Source organism: Schistocerca americana, chromosome 6, assembly GCF_021461395.2.
Source record: "Schistocerca americana isolate TAMUIC-IGC-003095 chromosome 6, iqSchAmer2.1, whole genome shotgun sequence".
In the NCBI taxonomy this organism is placed as follows: domain Eukaryota; kingdom Metazoa; phylum Arthropoda; class Insecta; order Orthoptera; family Acrididae; genus Schistocerca; species Schistocerca americana.
In genome coordinates this window covers 168,727,185-168,754,238 of record NC_060124.1, presented here as the reverse complement: position 1 = coordinate 168,754,238, position 27,054 = coordinate 168,727,185, and the positions used below count along the sequence as shown (strand labels likewise).

The window sequence follows — 27,054 nt, the reverse complement described above, 5'->3', positions numbered from 1 at the left end:
TGCGCCTGCGCCAGTGAATGTGATAATGGGCGACTAACGTGATGTGATGAAATATCTTCACCACCATTCATCGCTAAGTGTTAAAATTAGTACGGGACAAAAGTTCAGCGAGTAGTTACAATGCTGAGTAAAATTTTCACTCTGCAGCGGAGTGTATGAAACTTCCTGGCAGATTAAAACTGTGTGCCGGACCGAGACTCGAACTCTGGACCTATACCTTTCGCGGGCACTTCCAATTGAGCTACCCAATCACGACTCACAGACGCCCCGTCCTCACAGTGAGTTCGAGTCTCGGCCCGACGCACTGTTTTAATCTGCCAGGAAGTTTCAGCTGCAATGCAACTGGTTGAACGTTGCGACTGGCGGCAGTTAAAAACATGATCTCGAAATAACAAGTATATATCGAGCAGAAATTGGGAGCAAAGCGAGACTGCTATGGGGACAGACGGTAGCACTTCTTGTTTATGTTAAAATCTTCGAGGTTTTTTTTGTTTTGATTATAAGCAATTATGTTCAGAAACCTGAAATTCGTAACAGTCCTCTGGAAAAAAAATTCTCATTCTACGTTTTTTCAAAAATTGGAACCTGTGATTTTTGTGTGGGGGGGGGGGGGGGGGCGGAGGGGGAGGGGATTGTATGATTGAAGAGGTGCGTTCGTGGCTTCCGGCACCTATAATTTTCAAATTAAGCACTGGACTTGCGTCAACTTTTGTGCTCTTTAGCTTTATCGTTCACTGCCCCCAACGTTGAAATCTCCTTTCTGGCTTCCCGAATAAAGCATTATCTGGCCACACACTAGAGCATTAGTGGAAAAAAGTCATCAGTTTTAAGACGATCGAACAATGACTTGCTTCCGCCTCGAATGAATTCGTAGATGTATTTTTCTAAAATAAAAAAGAGAATGTCAATTAACAAAATAGTGATCTAAACAGAAAACTAAAGATACACAACTTCTATATTTACTAATTTAACTTACAATAGAATGGAACTTCATTCGACGGGATATAATGTTTACCATGGGCTGGTAAATTCTCTTTCGTTAAATTTTCAAAATTTTTTACTTCATCATTGTCAAACAGTGACAAGGCAGAAACTTTGTCAGCCAAATACTATAAATACTGGCCTTTCGTCTCTAAAGTCGTTTTCAAGATGTTTTTATCAATTTTTACGTAAGCCTACCATCGACTTCAAAAAGCACAAGCCTTGGTAGGATACTTTTAATGCCAAAATAGATTGAATCAATGGCTTGATGTAGGGTGTCACGATGAGCAGGCAAACGTCTAACAGCGCTGCTGCCTTATCCTTGCTCGTAATTTAGTATTGATCACAAACTAATGATATTTTTACGGAATAAATAGCTCTCGCCTTCCATCGAGCTTGGTGTATGGGACCTGTGTGTCGAATCTTAATTCGCTTTTGTCACAGAAATCTCTGTCAACCATGGAGGTAAAAAGAAGGGAGGTGTCATTACGTCACCGACTTGAAGCCGATGTCCGCCACCTTAAAAAGTCCGAAACATTAGGTTCGCCGCGGGAATACTTACACGTAACTTCACTTTCCAGAGCCTGCTTCCGACAATGTTGGGTGCTTAAATTATGTGGAGGCGTGGTTGATTCATCAAAAATACCAGCTTACGTTGTTTACTGGTGTACTAATTGATCCAGTTGTAGTCTAAAGTTGAAAGGAATAAAATTTCAGCCGGCCTGTGTGACCGAGCGCTTCTAGGCGCTTCAGTCTGGAACCGCGCGACCGCTACGATCGGAGGTTCGAATCCTTCCTCGGGCATGGATGTGTGTGCTGGTGCTGTCCTTACGTTGGTTAGGTTTAAGTAGTTCTGAGTTCTAGGCGTCTGATGACCTCATATGTTAAGTCCCATAGTGCTCAGAGCCATTTGAACCATTTTTTGAATAAAATTTCATTCGTAAATGGGGCAATTCAAGCAATATTTTCTTTTGCACATATGAATTATTGTTGCACTGTTTACTTTTATTGTAATGGTTTTATTTGACTTTAGATTTGCCATGGGCCAGCTCTAGGGGGGAGGGCGAACTGTGCCATAGCCCAGGGCGGCAGATTTTTGGGGGCGGCAAATACGTCTTGCATAAATAAAGAAATGTGAGAATAGGCTGGAAATACAAATTATTCATAAAAATCAAGGGTCTTACTGAGAGTTATCTACCGTACAGAAACAGTGTGCTCAGATTTACGAAAGAAACGTCGACTCCCACAAAAAATTGGAAATATTTATTATTGAACAAATTGATATAGATAATAGTTTTATGCGTATGTACAATAAAAATGCGATTATAATTATATAATATTCAATTACTCTTGCTCAAAAATACGTTTCATTTGTCACACGTAGAACATCACTGGTTGTTATCTCGTTCCCATAACGGTGTCGTGAAGCAGGTGACAGTCGGATAGCGCCGATGTTCGCGAATTAAAAAAAACGGACTTGAAGTTTTAAGTAGGCTATTTGGCTACCGTTTAGTTACTTAACAGTATCTGAACGAATCTTCCACAGACTTCCCCAAGTCTGTTTATGACATGGAGCAATTTTAAACATCATAATACGTTCACTGTGGAGTCCTTCATTTTCAACAGTACGATAACAAAGATGTTTAAAAATATGGCCTCTCTTTCTCTTTAATTTGTACTAGGTTTATGCATAACAATTTCAAATGCTGGTATTTGACGCACGTTTTCTATTTACATTATTGTAAAAAATTTTAAAAAAAGCTATGAAGCAGGCTGTGCATTGAAATGCCGAAGACTGCTTTGATCGCTCGTATTTCTCTGCAACAAAATGCAGATCTTGTATTACACATAATCCATTCAAAATGCTATGTTTGCTTGGCATTAGCATTAAAACTTAGAGAATGTTTCATAAAAAGTTGAAATTATGTTTGAAACGTTGAATAATATTCAAATAAAAAAGTAAAATTAACACAAAAATCTGGATACTTTCTTTTAGAGGTTTTAGATAATGAATATTGAGTCTTGGGGATGTTTCGACTTGCGTTTACGGGGCAGATATTTTTGGGAGTTGGCAGCCGTGCACGCTCTCAGTTGGCATTTTCATTATAGTATAGCTGCAATGGTGGCTTGCATTATAGTAAATAGCCAAGTGGCGAGTTAAGTGTTTGATGGAGTGGTCGAACTGTGGATTGTGGCACCAATATAGGTCTGTATGTGGTGCACATATTGGAAACATTTTATTTGCCAGACACAGTTTACTTTCATCTCTTCACTTCGAACAATAATGATATAGGTAAAGACAGTTATATCACCGTCCGTATCATTCCTTTTGGAGGCTGTTCAGTAAAGACAATAACGATTGTGTTAAAAGCTGATAATTGTACATTCATCTGGCAGTGCCAACGTATTATCAGTTTTGTGTGAAAACGTTTTCTCACTGTGACGCGACGTGTTTTCATTAGGCCGTAAATTATTGCAAATTGTATAAACTGTTGCAGTGTCTGACGGCAAGAAACACCTTTCAGGCTGCCAGTACAGGAAAAGGCGAGCAGAAAGAGAAAATGTAGACAAAAAAATGAAATATTCTTTAGATAAATTATTCCAACCTAAAGAAGACTTTCATCAGAATGATCCAGGCACAAATCCAGACGCAGACGTAAATCAGGCCTTAGATGAACGTCGCTGGGTAAACATGATATTGTATGCAAGCTCTCTGATGAATGTGAAACTGTTCCAGCTGATTCTAGCAAGTCGTCATCTGATACTTAAACTGTCAGTGATGTAATTAATTCAGAACCCGCAAAATGGCCCGACAAAATACATGATTTTGTTAGAGCCTCCAGAACAGATAACGGAAATTGTTCAGAAGAAATGGTAGTTTATTCAAAAAGTGCAAATGCTGTTTTTTGTTTCAGCTATAAACTCTTTTCGAACATTACAAAATTATCGTCTTCAGGTGGTTGTAACAACTGGTGGCACATTTCTGAGACATTAGCTTGCCACGGTAGGTCCCAAGTGCACTTAGAATTGCACCAAAACTGGATAGAGCTCGCCAATTACAATCTCACCAAGTGCGTAGAGCCTGCTAAAAGATTAAAATCTGTCAGTACTGTCGATACAGGAACCCTGCAGATATTAAATGCAGAAACTCGGCATTGGGAAGGTGTAATCGAACGCCTTATAGCAGTTATCCAGTTTTTGGTTAGACAGTGGTTTCCCTTAAGAGGAACTTCTGACAAACCGTTCACACACAACAAAGGAAATTTTTTAAAATTGGTCGAATTATTTGCTAAATTTGAGTCAGTTCTCGGCGAAAATAGAAGGAGAGCAACAATTTGTGAAAGTAAGTCTCGTCATTATCTGGATACAAACATACAAAATGAAATAATTCGCATTCTCCACCAAAAAATTAAGAATAAAATGTTGTCTTTATTGACATCTGCTAAATATTGTAGTTTAATTTTGGGCTGTACACCATATATTTCTGATTTTGTGCAAATGACAATGATAGTGCTTTTTGTGAATGTGACTTCTACTGATCTTGGCATGAGCGATGTAAATATTAGTGAACATATTCTTGGATTTGTACCTGGAAGAGATACGTCTGGTTGGCTCTGGCCCTGAGCACTATGCGACTTAACTTATGAGGTCATCAGTCGCCTAGAACTTAGAACTAATTAAACCTAACTAACCTAAGGACATCACATACATCCATGCCCGAGGCAGGATTCGAACCTGCGACCGTTGTGGTCGCTCGGCTCCAGACTGTAGCGCCTAGAACCGCACGGCCACTCCGGCCGGCCGTCTAGTTGGGGGCGTACAGGGGTAGTCTTAATAGCGGAAGTGAAAATACCTTTGGAGGACGTGAGGGGCCAGGGCTATGATAACGGTTCTAACATGAAGACTCATCTCAATCTAATGAGAATTTACTATGCCAAGGCTGGAAAGCTCTTAAGGATGCCAACAGCCGCAAGCTGTTTGTAACGCCGTTACAGACTGTTTAAGGAATTACAAAATAAGAATTTCGATAGGAATACACAACACATTAATATTATTTATGTCAATATAACAGGACCGATCTCGAGGCTCATTCACAGTCGTCCTTGGTATCGTTGGCTGTTACGGTATGGAATATATTCGTTTATAGTTTAAGTCCTTTTCCAGCCTGTATTTATTTGTAGGCTATATCGTAAATTATATTTGGTATTGTAGCAGAATTTGGGTGTGCTTGTAGCAGAAATAACGTATGTTTGGCTACCAACATTGCCACGAACTTGCGCAAACGCGCACCGCGCATTCGCAGTGGCAGATAGTGCAGAGGCTTGAAACGTAAATGTCGTCATGTAAACTTCGCTTTTTAAAGCCAACGGAAGTGCCTTGTGTGTTAAATATTTCCCGTAACGTGATCACCACGTAGCAACAAAAAGCGTTCATGCCACCTACAGCTACAAAGTACCTTTAGTTGATCACTGCAATCATATATATACGTTACGGTGACGTATTTATAATAGTAAACTTGCTGCAGGAACTATAAGCCTACATGTTGTTATTCACGTTGTCTGATGCGGTTCTATTTTCAAGATCTACACAGAGATGAAAGCGGAATCAGATGTAATGTTCAACAGTTTAATTTAGCATTTTAAGGTGGATTTTAGCCCCGAAGTGCGGCGCATAAAGCAAAAACAATAAACATAGGGTGCCTAGAGACGATTACTATTGATCAAGTACCTTAATCACAACAATCTTGTAAGTCAATCTGTCGGCTAAAACCACGCTTCTACAGTCGACAGCTATCACCGTAGATCGCGCCAAGGTCGCGCTACTGCTCGTTAGTGCACAGACTGAACGGTAGATGGCGTTGAGCGTAGTGCATACTGGATTCGCGTAAAAAAAACGGTAAAAGACTACCTAGGAGAGTAACTAAGACACAATGCTGCATTTCATAAGTAACAAAAGCATTTTTTAATATAATATCGATTCTTCGTTGCGTTAAACCTTTCATTTTATAATAGATGGTATATGTGCTCGAATAGAAGCACGAACTTAACGTTTACTTAAGCGTACCTGAAGCACGTTTAGGTTTAAAAAGGGTGTTCGCCACTTTCATGGTGCATGGGCCTTAACGGCTCGTGGGGTATGGCTATCAAGACATACCCAACACGTAATTTTTGTATTTGTGGGGCAGTTGGCTGCCAATAAGCACTGACGCCCCCGCAATATGGAACGAAACATATGGTGATTGGTAATCTACAGTTTACATACATACAGCGAACAATGAGGCCGATCAGTTTGTACTTTGTGTTAAAAGCTCTCTCTCCATCAGAGGCACTCTCACACTATTTGTAATTTGTGAATAAATCATAGTTTCTGATACATTGTCATTATGGACTCACCGAACTGGCTCATCCGCGCCGAATCGGGAAACAAATTTTCCTTGCTTTATGTCAAAGCATATAGCCATGGAGTCATTCGCAACTGGATCCCAAATATAACGCCCAGACCATTAATTATTCCACTTGCAATTTAAAATATCAGGTACACTGCGTTTCAAAAGCTCCCAGCAACACTGTACATTCACTTTGCAAAGTTTTTTACAGTTGTTAGCAACCAGTGTTAAAAACTACTATAAATGTGAACATAGAATGTATTTAGATGTATCTGAATATTGTGAGTCTGATAGGAAACTGCGTAAAACTCAGAAAAACTATACTCACCCGAGTTAAGCATATTACAGTACTGTTAAAAAAGTGATAAAATTCGTTCGTTTTTGAAATTCACTACTGTTCCTAGAAGTGTCTGTATGCAATAACCAAATCTACATCACAGTTTTTATTTCATTAAACACGTACAAACACATTGTGAGTGTCTTTCATGCATGAATACCCATTAAATGTCCTAGGCACATCATCAGTAAAGTTTTGTGTTCATTTTCCTGGAAGACTGTGTGCAGAATTAATTAAAATATGAATCAAGTGTACATATGTATGCCCAGTTCTCATTTCACTAAGATTGAAATAGTAATGGACAGGTGTAGGACCTTCATGAATACTGCTCTGTAAGTGTGTAATTACTAAATGAATTGAGTCTAAGACCTGCAGAAATTTAAGCACCTCCACACTTCCTTTGATAGATAGTCCTTAATGAAGAGAGTACAATGCTGTTAATTTTTTCCAAGATTATAACCATCTAATTGAGTCTGGGTGTGCTCCAGTATCACAAGGCGTTTTACTGTTTGGCTAAAATGAGAACCATATTGCCTCACGAGGTTTGCTTACCAAAACATACCCAACATATAATTTTTGTAAATGTGAGGCAGTTGGCCATACAACACAAATAAACTATTGACTAAACCACAACCACGACTGAGTGCTACTCATAGAACTCATGGGAAGTTCAACATATACCTATACTGAATACTTCACAAGTCAGGTTAACTATTCAAGTTGCTGCCTAGATTATCACCCTCTCATTCACATGTGGCATATCATGGGCTTTAAACTCCCTTTGGTGGAAAATTAGATGTTTTCTCAGGCAGTGTGGGTAGGGAAAATGCCAGCCAGTCTTTCAGGAGGCAGTGTTTCATAGATTCGATGTATGTAGAATTAGTTGTCATGCAAAAGTCTGTCCTAAATTGGATGGTCCCATACTCCAGATTTTAGTCATTTCATTTGGTGATGACATCAGTGCACTGCCATTTGTGATAAGTCTTATTGGCTGCAGTACTCAGTAATTTCTGCAAGTTCATTTCAAGCTACTATGCTGTCTTCTGAAAACTTGTCAGTATGACGTAAGATTTGTGATTACTGCAGTGGCTGTTTATTTTTAGGTGTTTGCATGGTCCTCTTATTGTGTTCTACAGCTAACTTGAAATAGCTTTTTAAAATATACTGTGCATCTCTCATTGACCTCCACTGCTACCTGCACACTAACTTTAACAGATGCTCTTCTGTCAGTAATCTCAGTTTGTTACTTGTTTGTTTAGTGCTCCCTACCTCAGATAACTCATTAGTATATTCTCCTTCCTCCTCGCATCTTCACTCACCTCAAAATTCAGAATCACAACCAATTCAAATGAAAAACACATCAGTAGTCATAATCTGAATACTAAGATTCAAGGACTGAAAAGCTCTGTTACTAAAATGGCATGAAGCAGTGTTATTTGCACAATTCCATGACAAGTATTAATGTATCTAAACAAGACTCAGGGTTTACAAAATGTAGGTACTATTTGCATTGAAAAATGCCAGTTTGATCAACGAAGAAGGGCAATATGAATGGTCAAATGACTGTGTATCATGAATATCTGAAACATATACCTTAACATGGAAGAAACCAACTATCACACAACACTTATTTATGAAGTTCCAAGAACCACTTTTAAAGACAGGAATCTAGGAGTATACTACTGCTCCCTATGTATGGCTTCCGTAGCAAGATTTGACTAATTACAGTATGCACAGGGGCATTTAAGCAGTCAATTCTTCCCGTGCATTGCGAACGGAATGAGAAGAAATCTTAATTCAGTGTACAATGCGAAGTACCCTCTGCCTTGTACTTCATAGTCAACTGCAGAAAGTGGGTGTAAGTGTAAGAATTAAGCTAACAATGGTACATGAACAGTAGATATTTAGTATACCTGAGGCAGCAGCTGTCTTTCTAATTTACTTGGTTAAATTTAGCCGAGAAACATGAATAACATTAAGCACTATAGTGTTACTTTATTGTTAATACTCTGCATCGATTGATTTCCTTGTCTTTCGTTAATGTATTCCTCGACTTGCTATCCTTCCCTGATGGTTCTCTTTTGTAATGTTGTCTACGGAGTATGATGAGTCAATCAGTCAACCAATCAATGAAAACCTCCATGGTTTGAACCTCTGTTGGCTCTAGGGATTTTTCTCTGTCTCATATCACTTCTGTCATCTCTAGAAATGGTTTACTCTGATGAGAAATGCCAAGTTGCAGTGTAGCTCAGAGTACATGTTAAACTGTTTAGTTCCCCTCTGACAGACTGTGTAAGTCAGTTCAGTTCAAAGATCAGAGAAATGCAAAAGGCCTATCAACTCTAATATGACCATGTAGATTAAGGCATTGCAGTGTTCAAACCAATCTTTGGAATAGAGGTATACCTTTTCTTAATTTCATACATTGTCATATATCATGAACTGTGATAAATCAAGGTATACTGCATTTGGGCAGAAAGAACTCCCTATTTCGTATTTTAAGATTTCCTATATTGCTGCAGTGGAAGTTATCTTGTTTTATACACTAAAGTATGCTATTTTTTCATATTTTTTTTCCAGATCCTGTGAAGCCACGGAGATGCCAGGACAATTAAGCATTGAGAAGAGAGCCACAGTTTGCAACAAGAGATGAGGTGTGTCAATCTGTGACTCAGGTCCAAATGTGGTGAAGGGGTCAATATGGGAAGCAAGCTGTTCTGGATGCAAAAACAATTAAAAATTGCCACAGAAAATTAATGCCTACTGGAGGTGTCATGGACACAAAGAGACCAGGAAGGCCCTCAACTTCAGTCTCAGAGAAAAAGGTGGCCACACTGAGGGAGATGTTCAAGTCAAACCCTTCAAAATCAACAAGGTGGGCTGCAAGAGAGAGCGGTGTCACATACTGTTCTGTATGTACAATTGTTCACAAAGTCACATTACAAACCGTGGAAGCTTCATTATATTCAAATATTGTATCCAAATGAGTGAGATACGCTTGTAGAATTTTGTGAAATGATTTTCGCATGCCATGATCGTCTACACCTGTATGAAAAAATTCAGTGGAGTGATAATACTGTTTCATGTGGGGGGGGGGGGGGGGGGAGAGAAGGATCCATTAATCATCATGGTAGTCATTATGGGGCAGTGGGTAATTGCAAAGGCACCATTAAAAAAAATTAGGGAAAGCTGAAAGTAACAGTGTGGTGTGGATTGATTTCTTCGTGCATTATTGGACCTTGCCTGTTGAGAAACACTACTGACACTGAAAGATATCTAGAAATGTTAGAAAATTTTGTATTGCCTACAATTTCTGAATGAGACATGCCACATGAACTGTTGTTTATGCAAGATGGAGTTCCCCACAATACGCTTTGTCTGTATGACAGTAGCTTCACAGGACAATGGATAGATCGCGGAAGCCTCAACAGAACGACCAGCATAAACCCCAACCTCACCCAATGCAATTTCTGTTGGATGGAGGGGGGGGGGCTTATGGAGGGGGGGGGGGGCTAAGGGAGATGTATATCACAGCATAGGCCTACAATAAACTCTTGGCTAACTTGATAAATGTTTGTGCGGTCATAAGTAGTATTCCTGCTGAGTTCTTGAGGAAGGTCACAGCAAACATACCTGTTCATTTAAGACAGCATCTAGAAAATACCAGAGCACTGAAAGACCTGAGTCGAAACAAGGCCCCCGGAGTAGACAACATTCCATTGGAACTACTGACGGCCTTGGGAGAGCCAGTCCTAACAAAACTCTACCATCTGGTGAGCAAGATGTATGAAACAGGCGAAATACCCTCAGACTTCAAGAAGAACATCATTCCAATCCCAAAGAAAGCAGGTGTTGACAGATGTGAAAATTACCGAACAATCAGTTTAATAAGCCACAGCTGCAAAATACTAACACGAATTCTTTACAGACGAATGGAAAAACTAGTAGCAGCCCACCTCGGTGAAGATCAGTTTGGATTCCGTAGAAATACTGGAACACGTGAGGCAGTACTGACCTTACGACTTATCTTAGAAGAAAGATTAAGGAAAGGCAAACCTACGTTTCTATCATTTGTAGACTTAGAGAAAGCTTTTGACAATGTTGACTGGAATACTCTCTTTCAAATTCTAAAGGTGGCAGGGGTAAAATACAGGGAGCGAAAGGCTATTTACAATTTGTACAGAAACCAGATGGCAGTTATAAGAGTCGAGGGACATGAAAGGGAAGCAGTGGTTGGGAAGGGAGTAAGACAGGGTTGTAGCCTCTCCCCGATGTTATTCAATCTGTATATTGAGCAAGCAGTAAAGGAAAAAAGAGGAAAATTCGGAGTAGGTATTAAAATCCATGGAGAAGAAATAAAAACTTTGAGGTTCGCCGATGACATTGTAATTCTGTCAGAGACAGCAAAGGACTTGGAAGAGCAGCTGAACGGAATGGACAGTGTCTTGAAAAGAGGATATAAGATGAACATCAACAAAAGCAAAACGAGGATAATGGAATGAAGTCGAATTAAGTCGGGTGATGCTGAGGGAATTAGATTAAGAAATGAGACATTTAAAGTAGTAAAGGAGTTTTGCTATTTGGGGAGCAAAATAACTGATGATGGTCGAAGTAGAGAGGATATAAAATGTAGACTGGCAATGGCAAGGAGAGCGTTTCTGAAGAAGATAAATTTGTTAACATCGAGTATAGATTTAAGTGTCAGGAAGTCATTTCTGAAAGTATTTGTATGGAGTGTAGCCATGTATGGAAGTGATACATGGACGATAAATAGTTTGGACAAGAAGAGAATAGAAGCTTTCGAAATGTGGTGCTACAGAAGAATGCTGAAGACTAGATGGGTAGATCACATAAGTAATGAGGAAGTATTGAATACGATTGGGGAGAAGAGAAGTTTGTGGCACAACTTGACCAGAAGAAGGGATCGGTTTGTAGGACATGTTCTGAGGCATCAAGGGATCACCAATTTAGTACTGGAGGGCAGCGTGGAGGGTAAAAATCATAGAGGGAGACCAAGAGATGAACACACTAAGCAGATTCAGAAGGATGTAGGTTGCAGTAGGTACTGGGAGATGAAGAAGCTTGCACAGGATAGAGTAGCATGGAGAGCTGCATCAAACCAGTCTCAGGACTGAAGACCACAACAACAACAACAACAACTAGAAAATACTGGAGCAGACAAGGAGTTGTAACTTTTGGAAAGACAATGGTATATAATAAATTATAAATTAGTAGAAATCTGTGTTTATACCTACAATGTTGTAGGAGAGAAAAAATAAAAATAGAGTTACTTTCTGCCCACCCTGTAGAATATCAGCTGCCTTAAGTTGCAATATTCTTTTTTTCTGAAACATAGTGATGTTATGAACCACAGTGCCAGTCTTGGTTGTGACTGTGCCTATGATATAGGTTGTGACTCAGACCATAATGTTAACTTTGTACAGTTGTTCCGGCGTTATGATCAACGATGTGTTTACTGACCAGTGTCGACAGTGCTGTTAGGCGAGTTAATATGAGTCTTGAGAGGGCACTGGTGACTGCTGGCAAGGCATGCATTTTGTTGCTGCCATTTGAGAGTATCTATACTAGACAAAGCCTACACCTGCCTAGGATTGGGAAGGAATAGTTGGTTAAGCTAAAAAGTGCTAGTATACCAAGTGGATCTGGACTCACTCAAGGCCAAATTCCAATGATAAATTTGCAGAAGGAGTAGACTTTTTCTAGGGTGAAATCATGTAGGAGGAAAGTTTTTAATAAATGGGAAATGAAGATCAGAAGGAGCAGTAAGCTTATTTCGTCAAAACAGAGGAATTAAGTCGATGAATTGCTAATAGATCTTGACTCAGACATTTTTATGTCTCAAAAGTACCTCTTATCTAATTTCTATGCAAAGACTTCACTGCTGAGGAGAAGTGTGCCCATTATTCCCAAATGCAATGATTCATTCAAAATAATCGGAATTCCAAATATTGTAAAGACCAATTATTTGAAGACTGTGTCGGAGAGTGAGTTTTCAAGGAAAACCTTTGTGTCATACACCGTTAGAGATGACCCTGTTCAGACTACAGGGTTTTACTCTCAGACTTGACACTGTGCTAGGTTCAGTTCTTACGAAATGCATAAAGTTGAATTTATGTCGAAATTTCAGTATGAACTTTCTTTCTTATTCTTCAGGGAATAGAATGTTAATGAATTTACTTCAAGCACAATCATGGACAGTACTTTGTGAGGTTGTTCTCAAGTTGATGGGCACAATGTAACTAAAATTAGCAATGGTCTTTCAGATCATGGTGCATTGATAGTAATACTTGAACTGAATCAAGGCAGAGCCATATCGTCAAGCACTAAACAAAAGATTTAAGAGCTGAGTGCACCTACAATACAGACATTTGAATCTAATCTCAAAGGCAAACTTAGCAAGAAGTCTACAATACAAATGACTTGATCAGTAAATATACATTTCATCAAATATTTATCAGTTGCTTTAATAACTAAAAATTGCAGGTATGTATGCAGTAATAATAAGAAACCAATTTGGATAACTAATGTCATTAGAATATCACGTAAGATGGAGTGGAGGCTGTATCATAATATGAAGGAAAGAATAGCCCGGTTACAAAATTTCACAGCTGATAATACTGGAAAGTGCTAAAGAATGTCATCAGACAGGCTAAAGCAATGCATTAAAGCATGAGAATAAAAACTTTGCACAAGTTCTGCTGCACACCTGGTGGACTAACACTCCTGAAATAAAGGTACTGGTAGAAGTGATACTGTTAGGAGGGTCTTAAGTCATGTCTTGATATGTCAAGTCAGAAGAGTATTTTACACAAAAGGCAAGGTTCTGGGTTCGAGTCTCAGTCGGACAAACAGTTCAGAGTCATTCAGTCTGCAAGTAATAGCAATTTGCTTTATATGTGTATAGAGGTAGGGGATAGATAGATAGATAGATAGATAGATAGAGCAGTTATAAAGGTTTTATAAATGGTATGTGTTATTTTATAAACAGATTTTATTTTAAGAATCTTTTTAAAGGTGAGGCACATAATTCATATGTTTTTTGTTATTCACACACTTCATGGTATACAACTTTCATTAATTTTATTGCCACAAACATATAATACTATGGAGAGTGAAACAGAATTTTTTTTTCCACTCAGCAGACAGCTTAAACCAAAGGTGACTAGAAGATCTGTGTTAAATAAACCTCCCTTCATGTAGCTTATAAAATTATTTTATGGTACATAGTATGTTGTACAGTTAACAAATATCACAAATAATGTCAAAAATAAGGTGCACAGTGCCAAGTAAAATAATCAGTTTTAAAAAGCAATGTCACAAAAATAGGGATGTAGAAAATGCCGGTGGCTACAAACGAACTAAAATAAACTTTTCCCAGTTTCTTCCTGTGGAAAACAACCACTGTGGATCACAAGTTAATAATACTAACAAGATTTTTAGGCTTAAGTCAAATAACAATAAAGGAATACATATTTTCTATTACAATACATTGCATGTTACATATTAGTATAATCTTTCTTAAACAAAAATGTTTGATGTAGCTAATATGCAACAAAAGAACCAGCCTGAGAATAAGTCAACTTTATGTCACAGGAACATAGTTCTCCATATTAATGCAACCGTGAAACATCTGTGATCACAGATCAGAAAAAAATAGGTGGCTCCATTTTTGACATTTCTCTTAACTGTCATGTAGATATAAAATTTCAAGCTACCAACTGTTTATATTTACACAAACTCTTTAAAGGATTAATTTATTCACAAATGATCAAGAGATCAGATCCACAGCCACCTAAGTAAAAAATCCTACCTAGCAAAACTAATTCAGTCTGAATTCTGATTTTTTTCTCTTCATTACAAAGGAACTTGGAGCTTAATCACAAACAAACACTGATAATAAACTGTTTGCATATTTTACTTAAAAGGCACTGGTATCCGATTTTAACATCCACATAAAAACTGGTATCCAGCTGTCCCAGCTCATGTTCCAGTAATAAACACCAGCAAATGACTTCAAAAAAGCACAACATTAACAGTATGCTACGTCCTGGAAGCAATACTACTATTCTGTTAAAAAGGAGTGGAATCTGGACAGCACTAATCTGTATTAATAAATAATTAACTTTGCAGAAATGTGATTTGTACATAACTCTGCTTTTAAACTAATATAGTTGTGTAAAAATATTTATTTGAAGACAAATTTTATGTTAATGCACTATTATTTGTGCTACTTTAACAATGTGATGAAAGTAGTACTCTCTCAACACAGCCACTGGCATCTTCTGTACACAGTCTCGGGCAGTGACTCGCATGACCACAGATAACTTGCACACTGAGGTCTGAACATCCGCTGTCCCTCTTCCCAATCACATAACACTCGACAACTGCACAGGAAGCTCTTACACATTATACTTCCAAGTACGTATACTGCTGTTTTCACTGCATTTTCGAAACCTCGAACTTTGTTGTCATGATTTCCTGGAGGGACGAAAAAAGTAAATGTTATTAAGTTACTTTTCTGAATTATATCTGTTTAAGAAGCTAAATAAACAATTATTTAAGAATATAATAATGAAATCTGTTTTGAGATTTTGAACACAAACACTGAAATAATAACGGTTTTATCACACTATAAAGTGACAAATAAATCGAAAGTAAGTATATTTTATCAGCAAACATTGGAAACTCCAGGTTGGAATAACATCGATATAAGGAAAAAAACTGCTATCTGTGGCAGCTTGGACCAGAATGCAGATGGTGATCATGTAAGCATGAGGTGTTGCTTGCTTGTGTGAATGAATTCTGATTTTGTGTGTGTGTGTGTGTGTGTGTGTGTGTGTGTGTGTGTGTGTGTGTTTTTACTTTTATGAAGGTCAGGCCAAAAGCTAATATGTAAGTGTCTTTTAGTTTTGGCTGTCTGCAACGTGTCATCTTTACAGTAAGTAGCAATCTATCTTTTCCTTATATTGTTATATTTTATCACCATTAGCAGTAATTTGTGTTGTATGTTACAATGCATGGTCATTAATGATATGTGACTTTAGAAGTTATGAACTTCACATTAACAAGGCACTAGTGACTAGTGGGTCTGTCATAATTTTTCTTTCCTTTTCACACAAGTTTCCACTTTTGGCTACTTAAAACCAGTCCTGTATTTCTTTTTTCTTGCCTACCTGCCATACCCAAAGCTCTCAGGTATCCGTACTCAAGTTTATATAAAAGCCACAGTAGTCTATTCCTGAACTGACTATACCTGCCTACCTGTAATATCCAACCTTTCCATATTCCTTGTGAAATTCTCCACAGTTTTATTTTCTAGTGGTTTAATTTCATACTGGTTATACTGATCCATCCTGAAACATGTCCCACGAGTCTGCATTTCCATTTTCACAGTCATTTAACACATCATCCTCTCACAGCTGGTTACAATGTTTCCACAACAAGCTCTTCTCCTTTTGCTTACTACCATCTCCAACTGACTGATGCTGTCTTTTTTTTCTAAATTCAATCCAAGACAGTAATCACTTTCCTTAGCAACTTTATATAGGTTTTGTCCCATTGTCATTAGACACTTTCCTTCTCACTATGAATGCAACATTCCCGAACATAAACATTCCCCACTTCCCCATACAATACTACCTTCCCCAGTGTAGTCCTCACAGCAAACATACCTGATCTGCAGTGTTTCTTCTTTCAAAGAGAAACCTACAAACAAATCTGCAGAACTGTTTGGGTACCAGCAATGCATCTCCTTCTGCCTAATAGTTTATGAGAGGTGTGAGTAGGACTCATGCTTTGAGGGTTCCATACAAACCTATTTATGTATAAAGGGTGGCCAGAAACATCTGAAAAGCGTGTAACGATGTTGCAGGGTAGGTTGTGCTGAAAAATAATTCTTAAGGAAAAAATTCGATACATTGTGCCATTTCCGAGCTAATGCAATAAAGATAGCCAATTAGGTCATTGTGTGCACAAATTCAAGCCACCTGTCACATACAATTAGTGTCCTCTCATAGCGAAGATGATAGTACACGAGACTGCTCAGCCTTCGGGCTTGGGTTCGATCCTTACTACTGCAGCATATCCTATTTTGTATCGCTCACTTGTTGAGTTTTAGGAAACCAAAAGAAGATAGCCTCTGGCAGGCCACCTGAATTTACACACATAACAACCTGACTGGCTAACTTCAGTGCTAATTAACTCTGAAACAGTGCAGTGTACTGAATGTTTTTCTTAACAGTTATTTCTCAGCACAAACTACCCTGCAACACCCTTAAAACCTTTCCAGCCTGTTTCTGACTGCTTTCTATTAGTCACCACTTTGGTGAGTTGGGTGTCCCTAACCTATCCCCATTATCCAACTGGAGGAAGGGGACCCACAGTTTAATGTGGAATCCAAACCATGTATTGTTTCTGGTGCCTCCTCGCATCACTGAGGGGTGAAGGCTAGGATAAAACGAAGACTGAAAAATCTGTGGTCAGACCAAGATATGATCCAGAGACATCTCGATTTCCAGGCATGTGCTTTACCGCTAGAACACCAGGTCCAACATGTGTATAGGGAAGTTCATCTATAGGTTTTGACGAGTAAGTTCAAAGTATGTGACATAAATAATCATATCTTTTGATTGCACTGGCTTGAAGCTTGCCCCCCCCCCCCCCCCCCCCCCATGGAGGGCAAAAGGAAGGCCACAGATGAGGTGGAAGGATGACAACTGGAATATGGATGCAATGGGCCTGAGAAAAGGAGAGTGGACCACGAAAGCCAGGAACAGAAATGATTGGTGGCGAAACATAACAAATGCATATGGTCTCCCAGGCCCCAAAGCGACAACTGAGAATAATACACTGAGCAGTCTAAGCAGAGAGATAATCCCATTATCCCCTAACTGTATCTTGTAGATCCATATACTGAACAAATTCAGCACCTATGGTGGTGAACTGTGTGTGATTGTCAGAGTTTTGGAGAAGGTGAGGTGTATTCCAGCTATGAAATGAACACAACGACCATCTCTTCAACACGATTATTCTATATGTGCAACTGATGACTGTGGTGTGCAATAGTAGCCTAAAAATTTGTAGTTTTATCATATTATGATGGGTGTTGCATATTCAAAAGAATATTACTGAAAGGTACTGTGGCGACAAAAACTTATGCTCATATACATCGCCACCACAGAAATGGGAGTACAGTCTTTTACAATGTCTCAAACGATGTGAGATGAAGCTATGTATCTGAGAGGTGTGAGAACTGGATCCAACTGCTGATTAGCATATAATAGAAATTGATTACAGCAATACATAATGGTATGCAATTACTCTATGATAACTGACTATATGTACTGCGATGAAAATCATTGTTATTACTGCTCTCTTTCATTTTAAATATGGAATCAGCACTAGGGAGCCTTCTCTGCAATGATCTGATTTGAGGAAATCACAGATGGCATACGGATATATAAACTGCACTCCTCAAATCTCTGTCCAAGTATGTTGATTTATTTTTTCTATGCTGTCTGTAAATCACTTCACCTCATTTTCTCACTCAGGGACTGATCCACCTCAAAATGCATCAGTGAGCAGTTACACTATTAACCTCCATCCTCTTGAAATTAGAAAGACAGAAGAAGACATAACTTACCTCATCTGAATCCAAGATAGGTAATGCACTGTAAAGAAGAGAAAGAATCATTTTAGCTCCAATATGCAAACATAATTAACATAGAGTATTTAATATGGCTTATTCACTATTGAAAAATTATGCTATAGGTACAAAAAATAAACTTTATCCTCATGATAAGTAACACATACGTGTCAGGCACAGATGATGGGATGTTTTCTTCAACCCATTTCAGGTCATCTTCCTGCAAGAAAAATATAAAACATGACTTTAAAAAATTGGAGAAAAATATAGTATGTGAGTCAAGTATAAGGTTGCAAAGCCACCACTAAATTCTAAAATGTGATAGTCCTTGCACAAACGATCAAAGAACAGTCACAACATACAACTTTGTGTTAGACATGCATTGCTGATGCTCAATACTTCAGCTTTGTAACTGTAATAATCTTTGAGCTGATTTGCCTTTGTTGTTGTTGTTGTTGTTGTTGTTGTTGTGGTCTTCAGTCCAGAGACTGGTTCAGATACTCTATACTGAGCAAGTTTCTTGATCTCCAAGTAACTAAGTACTGCAACCTACATCCTTCTGAATCTGCTTAGTGTAATCTCTTGGTTTCCTTCTATGATTTTTACCCACCACACTGCCCCTCCAATACTAAATTGGTTATCCCTTGATGCCTCAGAATATGTCCTACCATCCAGTCCCTTCTTCTGGTCAAGTTGTACCACAAATTCCTCTTCTCCCCAATTCTACTCAGTACCTCCTCATTAGTTATGTGATCTACCAATCTAATCTTCAGCATTCGTCTGTGGCACCACATTTCGAAAGCTTCTATTCTCTTCTTGCCTAAACTATTTATCATCCATCTTTCACTTCCATTCGTGGCTACACTCCATACAAAGACTTTCAGAAAAGACTTCCTGACACTTAAATCTATACTTGATGTTAACAAATTTCTCTTCTTAAGAAATGCTTTCCTTGCCATTGCCAGTCTACATTTTATATCCTCTCTACTTCGATCATCATCAGTTATTTTGCTCCCAAAATAACAAAACTCATCTACTACTTTTAAGTGTCTCATTTCCTAATCTAATTCCCTCAGCATCACCTGATTTAATTTGACTACATTTCATTATACTCATTCTGCTTTTGTTGATGTTCATCTTATATCCTCTTTTCAAGACACTGTCCATTCCGTTCAACTGCTCTCCCAGGTACTTTGCTGTCTCTGACAGAATTACAATGTCATCGGCAAACCTCAAAGTTTTTATTTAGCCTTTCGCTCCCTGTACTTTAGCCCTGTCACCTTCAGAATTTGAAAGAGAGTATTCCAGTCAACAATGTCAAAAGCCTTCCCCAAGTCTACAAATGCTATAAATGTAGGTTTGCCTTTCCTTTATCTATCTTCTAAGATAATTCATAGGGTCAGTGTTTCAACATTTCTACAAACTGATCTTCCCTGAGATGGGCTTCTATCAGTTTTGTAAAGAATTCGAGTTAGTATTTTGCCGTTGTGACTCATTAAACTGATAGTTTGGTAATTTTCACACCTGTCGACACCTGCTTACTTTGGGATTGAAAATGGTAAGAGATCTGTCTGGGCTGGCTCTCCCAAGGCTATCAGTAGTTTTAATGGAATGTTGTTTACTCCCGGTGCCTTGTTTCGACTATCTGAGCTCCTGATATTCATATAAGTGGTTTTCTTTTCTCCAAAGGTCTCTTTCATTTTTCTGTAGGCAGTATCTATCTTACCCCTAGTGATACACGCTTCTACATCCTTACATTTGTCCTCTAGCCATCCCTGCTTCGCCATTTTGCACTTCCTGATGATCATCTCATTTTTGAGACATTTGTATTCCTTTTTGCCAGCTTCATTTACTGCATTTTTATACTTTCTCATTTCATCAATTAAATTCAATATCTCATCTGACATCTAAGGACTTCTACTAGACCTCGCCTTTTTACCTACTTGATCCTCTGATGCCTTCACTCTTTCATCTCTCAAAGCTACCCATTCTTCTACTATATTTTTTTCCTCCATTCTTCTTAATCATTCCCCAATGCTCTCTCTGAAACACTCTACAAGCTCTGGTTCTTTCAGTTTATCCAGGTCCCATCTCCTTAAATTCCCACCTTTTTGCAGTTTCTTGGGTTTTAATCTACAGTTCATAACCAATAGATTGTGGTCCACATCTCCCCCCAATTTAAGACCTGGCTCCTAAATCTCTGTCTTACCATTATATAATCTATCTGAAACCTTTCCATGTTTCCAAGCCTCTTCTTCATATAAAACCTTACTTCATGATTCTTAAACCAAGTGTTAGCGATGATTAAGTTTTCTCTGTACAAAATTCTACCAGGCAGCTTCCTCTTTCATCCCTTACCCATATCCCATATTCACCTACTACTTTTCCTTTTTCTCCTATCGAATTCCAGTCTCCCATGACCATCTCCCTTCATTAACTGAATAATTTCTTCTATTTCATCATGTATTTCTTCAAAATCTTCATCTGCGGAGAGCTAGTTAGCTTATAAACTTGTACTACTGTGGTAAGTGCGGATTGGTTTGGGGGGATTAAAGGGACCAGACAGCTGCGGTCATCGGTCCCTTGGTAAGTGTGGACTTCATGTCTATCTCGGCTACAATAATGCGTTCACTATGCTGTTCATAGTAATTTACTTGCACTCCTATTTTTTTATTTATTATTAAAACTACTACTGCGTTACCCTAATTTGATTTTGTATTTATAACCCTGTATTCACCTGACCAGAAATCTTGTTCCTCCGGCCACCGAACTTCACTAATTCCCACTATATCTAACTTTAACCTTTTCATTTTCCTTTTTAAATTTGCTAATCTTCCTACCCAATTAAGGGAGCTGATATTCCATGCTCCAACCCGTAAAACACCAGTCTTCCTGGTAATGTCATCCTGAGCAGTCCCCGCCCGGAGATCTGAATGGGAGACTATTTTACCTCTGGAATACTTTACCCAAGAGGACGCCATCATCATTTAACCATACAGTAAAGCTGCATGCCCTTGGGAAAAATCACACCTGTAGTTTCCCCTTGCTTCCAGCCGTTTGAAGTACCAGCACAGCAGGGCCATTTTGGTTAATGTTACAAGGCGAGATCAGTCAATCATCCAGACTCTTACCCCTGCAGCTACTGAAAAGGCCTGCTGTCCCTCTTCACGAACCACACATTTGTGTGGCCCCCTCCATTGTGGTTGCATCTACGGTATGGCTACCTGTATGGCTAAGGCACACAAGCCTACGCACCAACGGCAAGATCCATGGTTCGTGGGGGGGGATTTGTCCTTACTCTAAACTGTGTTGTTGAAGACATGGGTATGATACATAAATAATGGTGCTGGGTATCAAATTTCGTCTCTGAATCCAACTCAAGACTTTTAGTTAGAAAGATGTAAAATGAGAGTCCCAAGAAATGAATAGTAGAATAAAAGCAAATGCATTGTTACATAGCTAAGATACTTTTAACACACATAAAGTACAGCACTTACAAAAGCTAACAAAATGCAAACTGTATCAAAACTAAAATGCAAGATTGTGAATCCTCTGTTAAACATGGTTTCTAATTTACAATACTATTTGCAGTGGTTAGTTGAGAATGGCTATGTGAGCCAAAGAGACAATTGTATAACTCACAAACAGCAGAACATTCACAGTTTTTTAAATCTCCAATCAAACTAGGAAAATATTACAATACATAGTGATGAAAGAAGCAATGAAAATGGAAAAGGATTAAGTTCCACAGAAAGTCGATAATTTGGTTCCATTAGAAAATGTATTGCCATGCATGTACAACATGTAAAAACTTAGCAAATCATTAATTTCATTCAATGGTGAGACATTTTTAATTTCACTACATATGGTGGTTGATTGGTTTCATGTTCCATAGACCATTTATACGACTAGTCATAATGTAGAATGAGTCATTTTACATTCATTCAACATTACACGTTCATATGTAAATCTGGCTACTGTTGACTATTTAAAAGTGTTTTTTTTTATGTATTTTTATTTATTTAGTTTTTACATTTCAGATGGGGATTATTAACTGCTAGCACCATCTTTTACATGAACAGAAATTCTTCTTCAGAATGGAAGGAGTTATCAAGGAGAAGCTTCAACTTGTTTTCAAATTTAACATTATTGTCCAGCAGAGATTTTACATCACTGGGTAAGCAATCAAAAATTATAGTTACAGCATTTGAGAAACAATAGTGGGTGTTAAGACCAAGACTTGGGGAACCCCATCGTGATTTCTCACCCATTTATATTGGCTGAATTACTGAGTACAGCTTTCTGCATTCTTTCGATTAGATACATCACCATCCATTGGTTAACTGTACGACCAATTCCATAAAACATCAGTTTATTTAGGAGAATGTTATGATACATGCAGTTAAATGCCCTAAGTCACAGAAAATACCAAACAGTGGCATTATTTAATGGTTGCAAAATTTTGAAAGTGAACTTGTAAATGACACTCCCGCTGAGCATCTCTTATGAAGTCCAAGTTGTGATTTAATGAGAGTGATATTGTTGCTCAGGTGGGATGCCATTCTGGAATACATCACCATTTCGGAAAATGTTTATTAGTGAACTGAGTCAAGCAGTTATTAACATCTATCCTATTAACATTTTTACAGACAGACTTAACAATAACATATTACAATATCTTTGGAAAAATGCTCTGAGTTAATGCTGAATTACAGATTTCAGAAGGGACAAAGCTTATCACGTGAGAACAAGTGTTTAGTACCCCATTGGAAATACCACCAGACAGATAAAATTTACTTTTGAGAGAATGCACAATTTTCTCAATTTCACTAGGAGATGGTAAAACATTTGTTTAATCGAATTTTATGAGAATTGCTTTTCCAACATACTGCTTTGATTTTTCTCTTGAACTGCTTGCCCTGTGTTTTCTACTACATTGGAAAAAATGAGTTTTAAACATACTTTCTACCTATGACTGAGCATTTGCAGCCCTTCTACTTACATCAATAGTGATGTTATCCAGTTCTGTAGCCTGTTGTCCTGTCTATCATAATTACTAATTTCTAATGTGATGTTCCTTGACTTTTAACAATTTTTCTTAGTAATTTTGAGTACTTTTTTTAGTGTGCAATATTGGAGAATCTTTACTTGTTCTTGCAAACAGGTAATTTCCCTTTTCCTTTCACCAACTGCTTCAATCCCTCTTGTGATCTATGGTTTTTTAGATGGCTGATAAATTTCCTTTCTGACTAACTTAAGAGGAAACCTGTTTTCAAATAATGATACGAACTTATCATGGAATAGATTAAACTTTACAATAGCATTTGGTTTGGTTTACTACAAACTTCATCCCATGCCAACTCTTGTAAACTATCCTTAAAAATATTTGTCCTGGAGCGCTCAGTTATTAAAATGGCCCTGAGCACTATGGGACTTAACTTCTGAGGTCATCAGTCCCCTAGAACTTAAAAAGAACTACTTAAACCTAACTAACCTACGGACATCACACACATCCATGTCCGAGGCAGGATTTAAACCTGCGACTGTAGCGGTCGCGCGGTTCCAGACTGTAGCGCCTAGAACCACTCGGCCACCCCAGCCGACTGCTCAGTTATTCTAATTGATTTCCAATGAGGGGAATGTGTACTGTACGGCACTATCTTATTTATCCCAATTATGGGATGGTAAGGGAGTTCATTTGTTAAAAGGTATAGAGTTATTTTCTTGCTTTGAGCTTTGTCAAAGGAAACATTATCAATTACAGTCCTGCTATCTTAATTGACCTATACTGGAAGGTTAATGAGATGAAATTGTAGGATCCAAATAATGTTTCCAGATCGTTTTTCCCATTAATCCTTTAGAAAATCTACATTGAAACACCGCAATTGACTACTTGTTGCCGCATGACAGATAGCACAGTAAGGAATCTACATGTCAAACAGTTCAAAATTTCCCAGTGGAAATCTAAACAGTTACAATTAAAATAAACTGTTTTTTGGTATTCATTTAGAAGCACACACTTCTATGTGCTGATCACTACAGAATCTGCTTCTGTAAATGTTTCTGAACTTGTTTTTTCTGTTTGTATAAGAGACAACTCCTTTTCCTGTATTAGTTCTACATGAGTACGATGCTAACATGTAATCTTGTGCTTTTAACAACACTAACCATGCAGGTATATTATGCTCACGTAGGCACGGTATGTCTACCTTTTCAGACTCCTCTATAAATTTACCAACTAGACAAGAAACACTTCTACCTTATTACTCAATCATCTAGTACTCAGACAAGAGAAGCTAATCTCACTTTTCCCTATGTTATTGAGCTTTCTGCAGAGCTCTTCTGTTTATTTCTTACACAGTTATCAACAAACTGTCAGTATTCACACAGCCAGTTGATGATATTGTTATCAGGCCAAAGACTGGTTTGGTGTAGCTCTTGTAGAGGATATAACTCACACCATTAGTTCTTTGCCATATAAAATACTGCTTAGGGAATAATATGCAAGATATTACAACACAATGACTAACAAGTCAGAAGTAAAAAGAAGGCAAGCATACCAGAGTTGCATCAGGATTTGTAAAGAGTGCCACACCTATTAAGTATGGTACAATTAGGAAATTGAGCTAGTCTCAAGATCTCCTAATCAAATGCAGGCAGCCCGCAGAAAAGTTCTGGAAGGAGGGGGGGGGAGTCAAAAATCAGTATCTTATACAAACAACGTTTCAGCGAAAACAATTTTTGAAAATACAATGTTATTGGATAGATAAAAAAAAATCTACTCACCAAGTGGTGGCAGGAGAACACACAAAAGGTATCAAAATTTTCAAGTTTTTGGAACCAGTGGTCCCTTCATCTGCCAGAAGAGTTGAAGGGGTAGGAAAAGGGGTGAAGGAAAAGGACTAGTGAGGTGTAGAAAATAGTAAGTCTCCTCTGGACTGGGGTCCTGGGGGACTTTCCTGAACTCTCCTCATTTCTTACATCTCACCAATCCTTTTCCTTCGTCCCTCTTCCTACTTCGTCAACTCGTGTTCCAGAAGAAGGAGCCACTGGCTTCAAAAACTCGTATATTTCAAAACCAATATATGTGTGATCTGCTGCTGCCGCCTGGTAAGTAGATGGATGATGGAGCAAAATGCAGGCCTGTATTTAACCCTTTCAGTGCCAAATACAATCTAATCGGATCGCGCGGGTACGCACGAAAAGTGCCAGGTATGATCTAATCGTACTGCCATTTTCACACACTTTACTTTCAAACTAAGGCACAGATCGTGGTATATCGATATCGGGAAGACAAACGAAGGTCAAAAGATAGTCGTCAAGTACTTCATTCGATTGTCGATGCCAATAATTGATATTTTCGAGTTTCAAACACAAGGTTGTTTTACATTCATTTCGAAGGCAATATGGGGCACTGCTTCACATTTTCGGAATTGCCAGGCCCCAAACATGTACCAATAAATGCTACATCAATTGATTTTTTTAACTTGTTTCCCCACCCCCAGTGCAACTGTTGACAATAATGGCAATGGAAACAAACAGATGTGCGCGGCTATTTCTCGAGGCAAACGTAAACTTATCAGTGAACTCTTGTGAGAAAGTAGTATCCTTCCTCAGTGCCAGAAATGAGGGCTTTTGTGGCAGTAATACTAAATATGGGACTTGTAAAGAAACAGACAATTTTTAGTTACTGGTCCACAGACGAAAATCTGGCAACTCCATGGTTTACCCGAATGTTTTCGCGAAATAGATTTCAGTAGCTCCTAAAATTTTTCCACTTGATAGATAATACAAAATTGCACCCTCCTGGGCATTTAGTGTATGACCCCAATGCAAATTTTGACATTATGCTGAACATTGCAAATAATGTGTTTTATCATCATTATACGCCTCATCAACAGCTGAGTGTTGACGAAGGTCTTGTTGGCTCTACAACTCATTCTCAACTCATCCAGTGTCTCCCTAATAAACATCACCACAGATGGGGTGTTAAGTTCTGGATGCTATGTGGTTCTGTGGTGAACTACTGCCTTGGATTTTATGTGTACCGTGGAGCAAGATGTGAAGCTGACAGAGTGGAGGTAAAAGAGCACGGATTAGGCTATGTCGTTATTACAAAATTACTTGCTCTTAGTAATTACATGAACAAGGGGTACCACATTTTCTGTGACAATTTTTTCATCTCAATTCCAGTAGTGGAAAAACTGGATTCCATGGGAACATTCCTCACTGGCACAATACAGAGGAACAGAAAATTCCTCCCACCTAATCTTCTTTCCAAATTTGATATTGGACACGTCAAATTCTTTAGAAAGGCCTTTGTGCTTCTCTGCAGAAAAATCCAGTTCTGTTGATCAGTTCCTCCTCTACTGAAACAGTGTCAGAGAGAAGTATTTGCAAATGACAACCAATGAAGAAACCTGATGTCATATTTCAATATAATAAATACATGGGAGGGATTGATTCCTCAGATACGACGACGTACTGTTATCTGGATGAGAGGAAGACTGTGAAATTATGGAAGAAAAGTGATTTTCAGCAATGACTGGCAGAATGTTTCTGAATGCTTACATTCTTTATAAAGAAAATCTATCTTTGGCCGAGACACCACTCACACGTCTGAAATTCAACGGGAAAATCATCTGTACATTGTCCCAGGAGTGGTTCAAGATCTACAAAAGATAC

At 38.3% G+C, this 27,054-nt stretch overlaps 2 protein-coding genes and 1 non-coding gene across 3 annotated transcripts in view; 2 read left to right on the top strand and 1 right to left on the bottom strand.

Annotated features, from left to right (window-relative positions):
• Positions 1 to 5,901: 5,901 nt before the first annotated feature.
• On the top strand, positions 5,902 to 26,912 carry LOC124619268. The gene is made up of 4 exons (XM_047145536.1): positions 5,902 to 5,927; positions 9,285 to 9,579; positions 22,410 to 22,546; positions 26,563 to 26,912. The coding sequence occupies exons 2-4, from the start codon at positions 9,461 to 9,463 to the stop codon at positions 26,721 to 26,723; spliced, it is 417 nt and encodes a 138-aa protein (XP_047001492.1). The 5' UTR covers positions 5,902 to 5,927; positions 9,285 to 9,460; the 3' UTR covers positions 26,724 to 26,912.
• LOC124620923 lies at positions 6,065 to 6,194 on the top strand. Its single transcript, XR_006980427.1, has one exon. It is a non-coding gene; the product is annotated as a U11 spliceosomal RNA (small nuclear RNA).
• Positions 13,699 to 27,054, bottom strand: part of LOC124619267 (transmembrane protein 87A) — a 70,878-nt gene continuing 57,522 nt past the window's right edge. The window contains exons 14-16 of the mRNA XM_047145534.1: positions 18,537 to 18,589; positions 18,367 to 18,394; positions 13,699 to 15,203 (exon numbers count right to left, since the gene is read on the bottom strand). Of these exons, the coding sequence (XP_047001490.1) occupies positions 15,162 to 15,203; positions 18,367 to 18,394; positions 18,537 to 18,589 (123 nt within the window). The 3' untranslated portion in view covers positions 13,699 to 15,161. The remainder of the gene's footprint in view (positions 15,204 to 18,366; positions 18,395 to 18,536; positions 18,590 to 27,054) is intronic.

Bases quoted from the DNA above. Each gene is read 5' to 3' on its own strand.
- LOC124619268 (XM_047145536.1), top strand. From the start codon at position 9,461: ATGCCTACTGGAGGTGTCATGGACACAAAGAGACCAGGAAGGCCCTCA. The intron at 9,580-22,409 runs GTGGGCTGCAAG...TTTACATTTCAG, and splicing joins AACCCTTCAAAATCAACAAG to ATGGGGATTATTAACTGCTA. The intron at 22,547-26,562 runs GTAAGCAATCAA...TCTCAATTCCAG, and splicing joins CAGAGATTTTACATCACTGG to TAGTGGAAAAACTGGATTCC.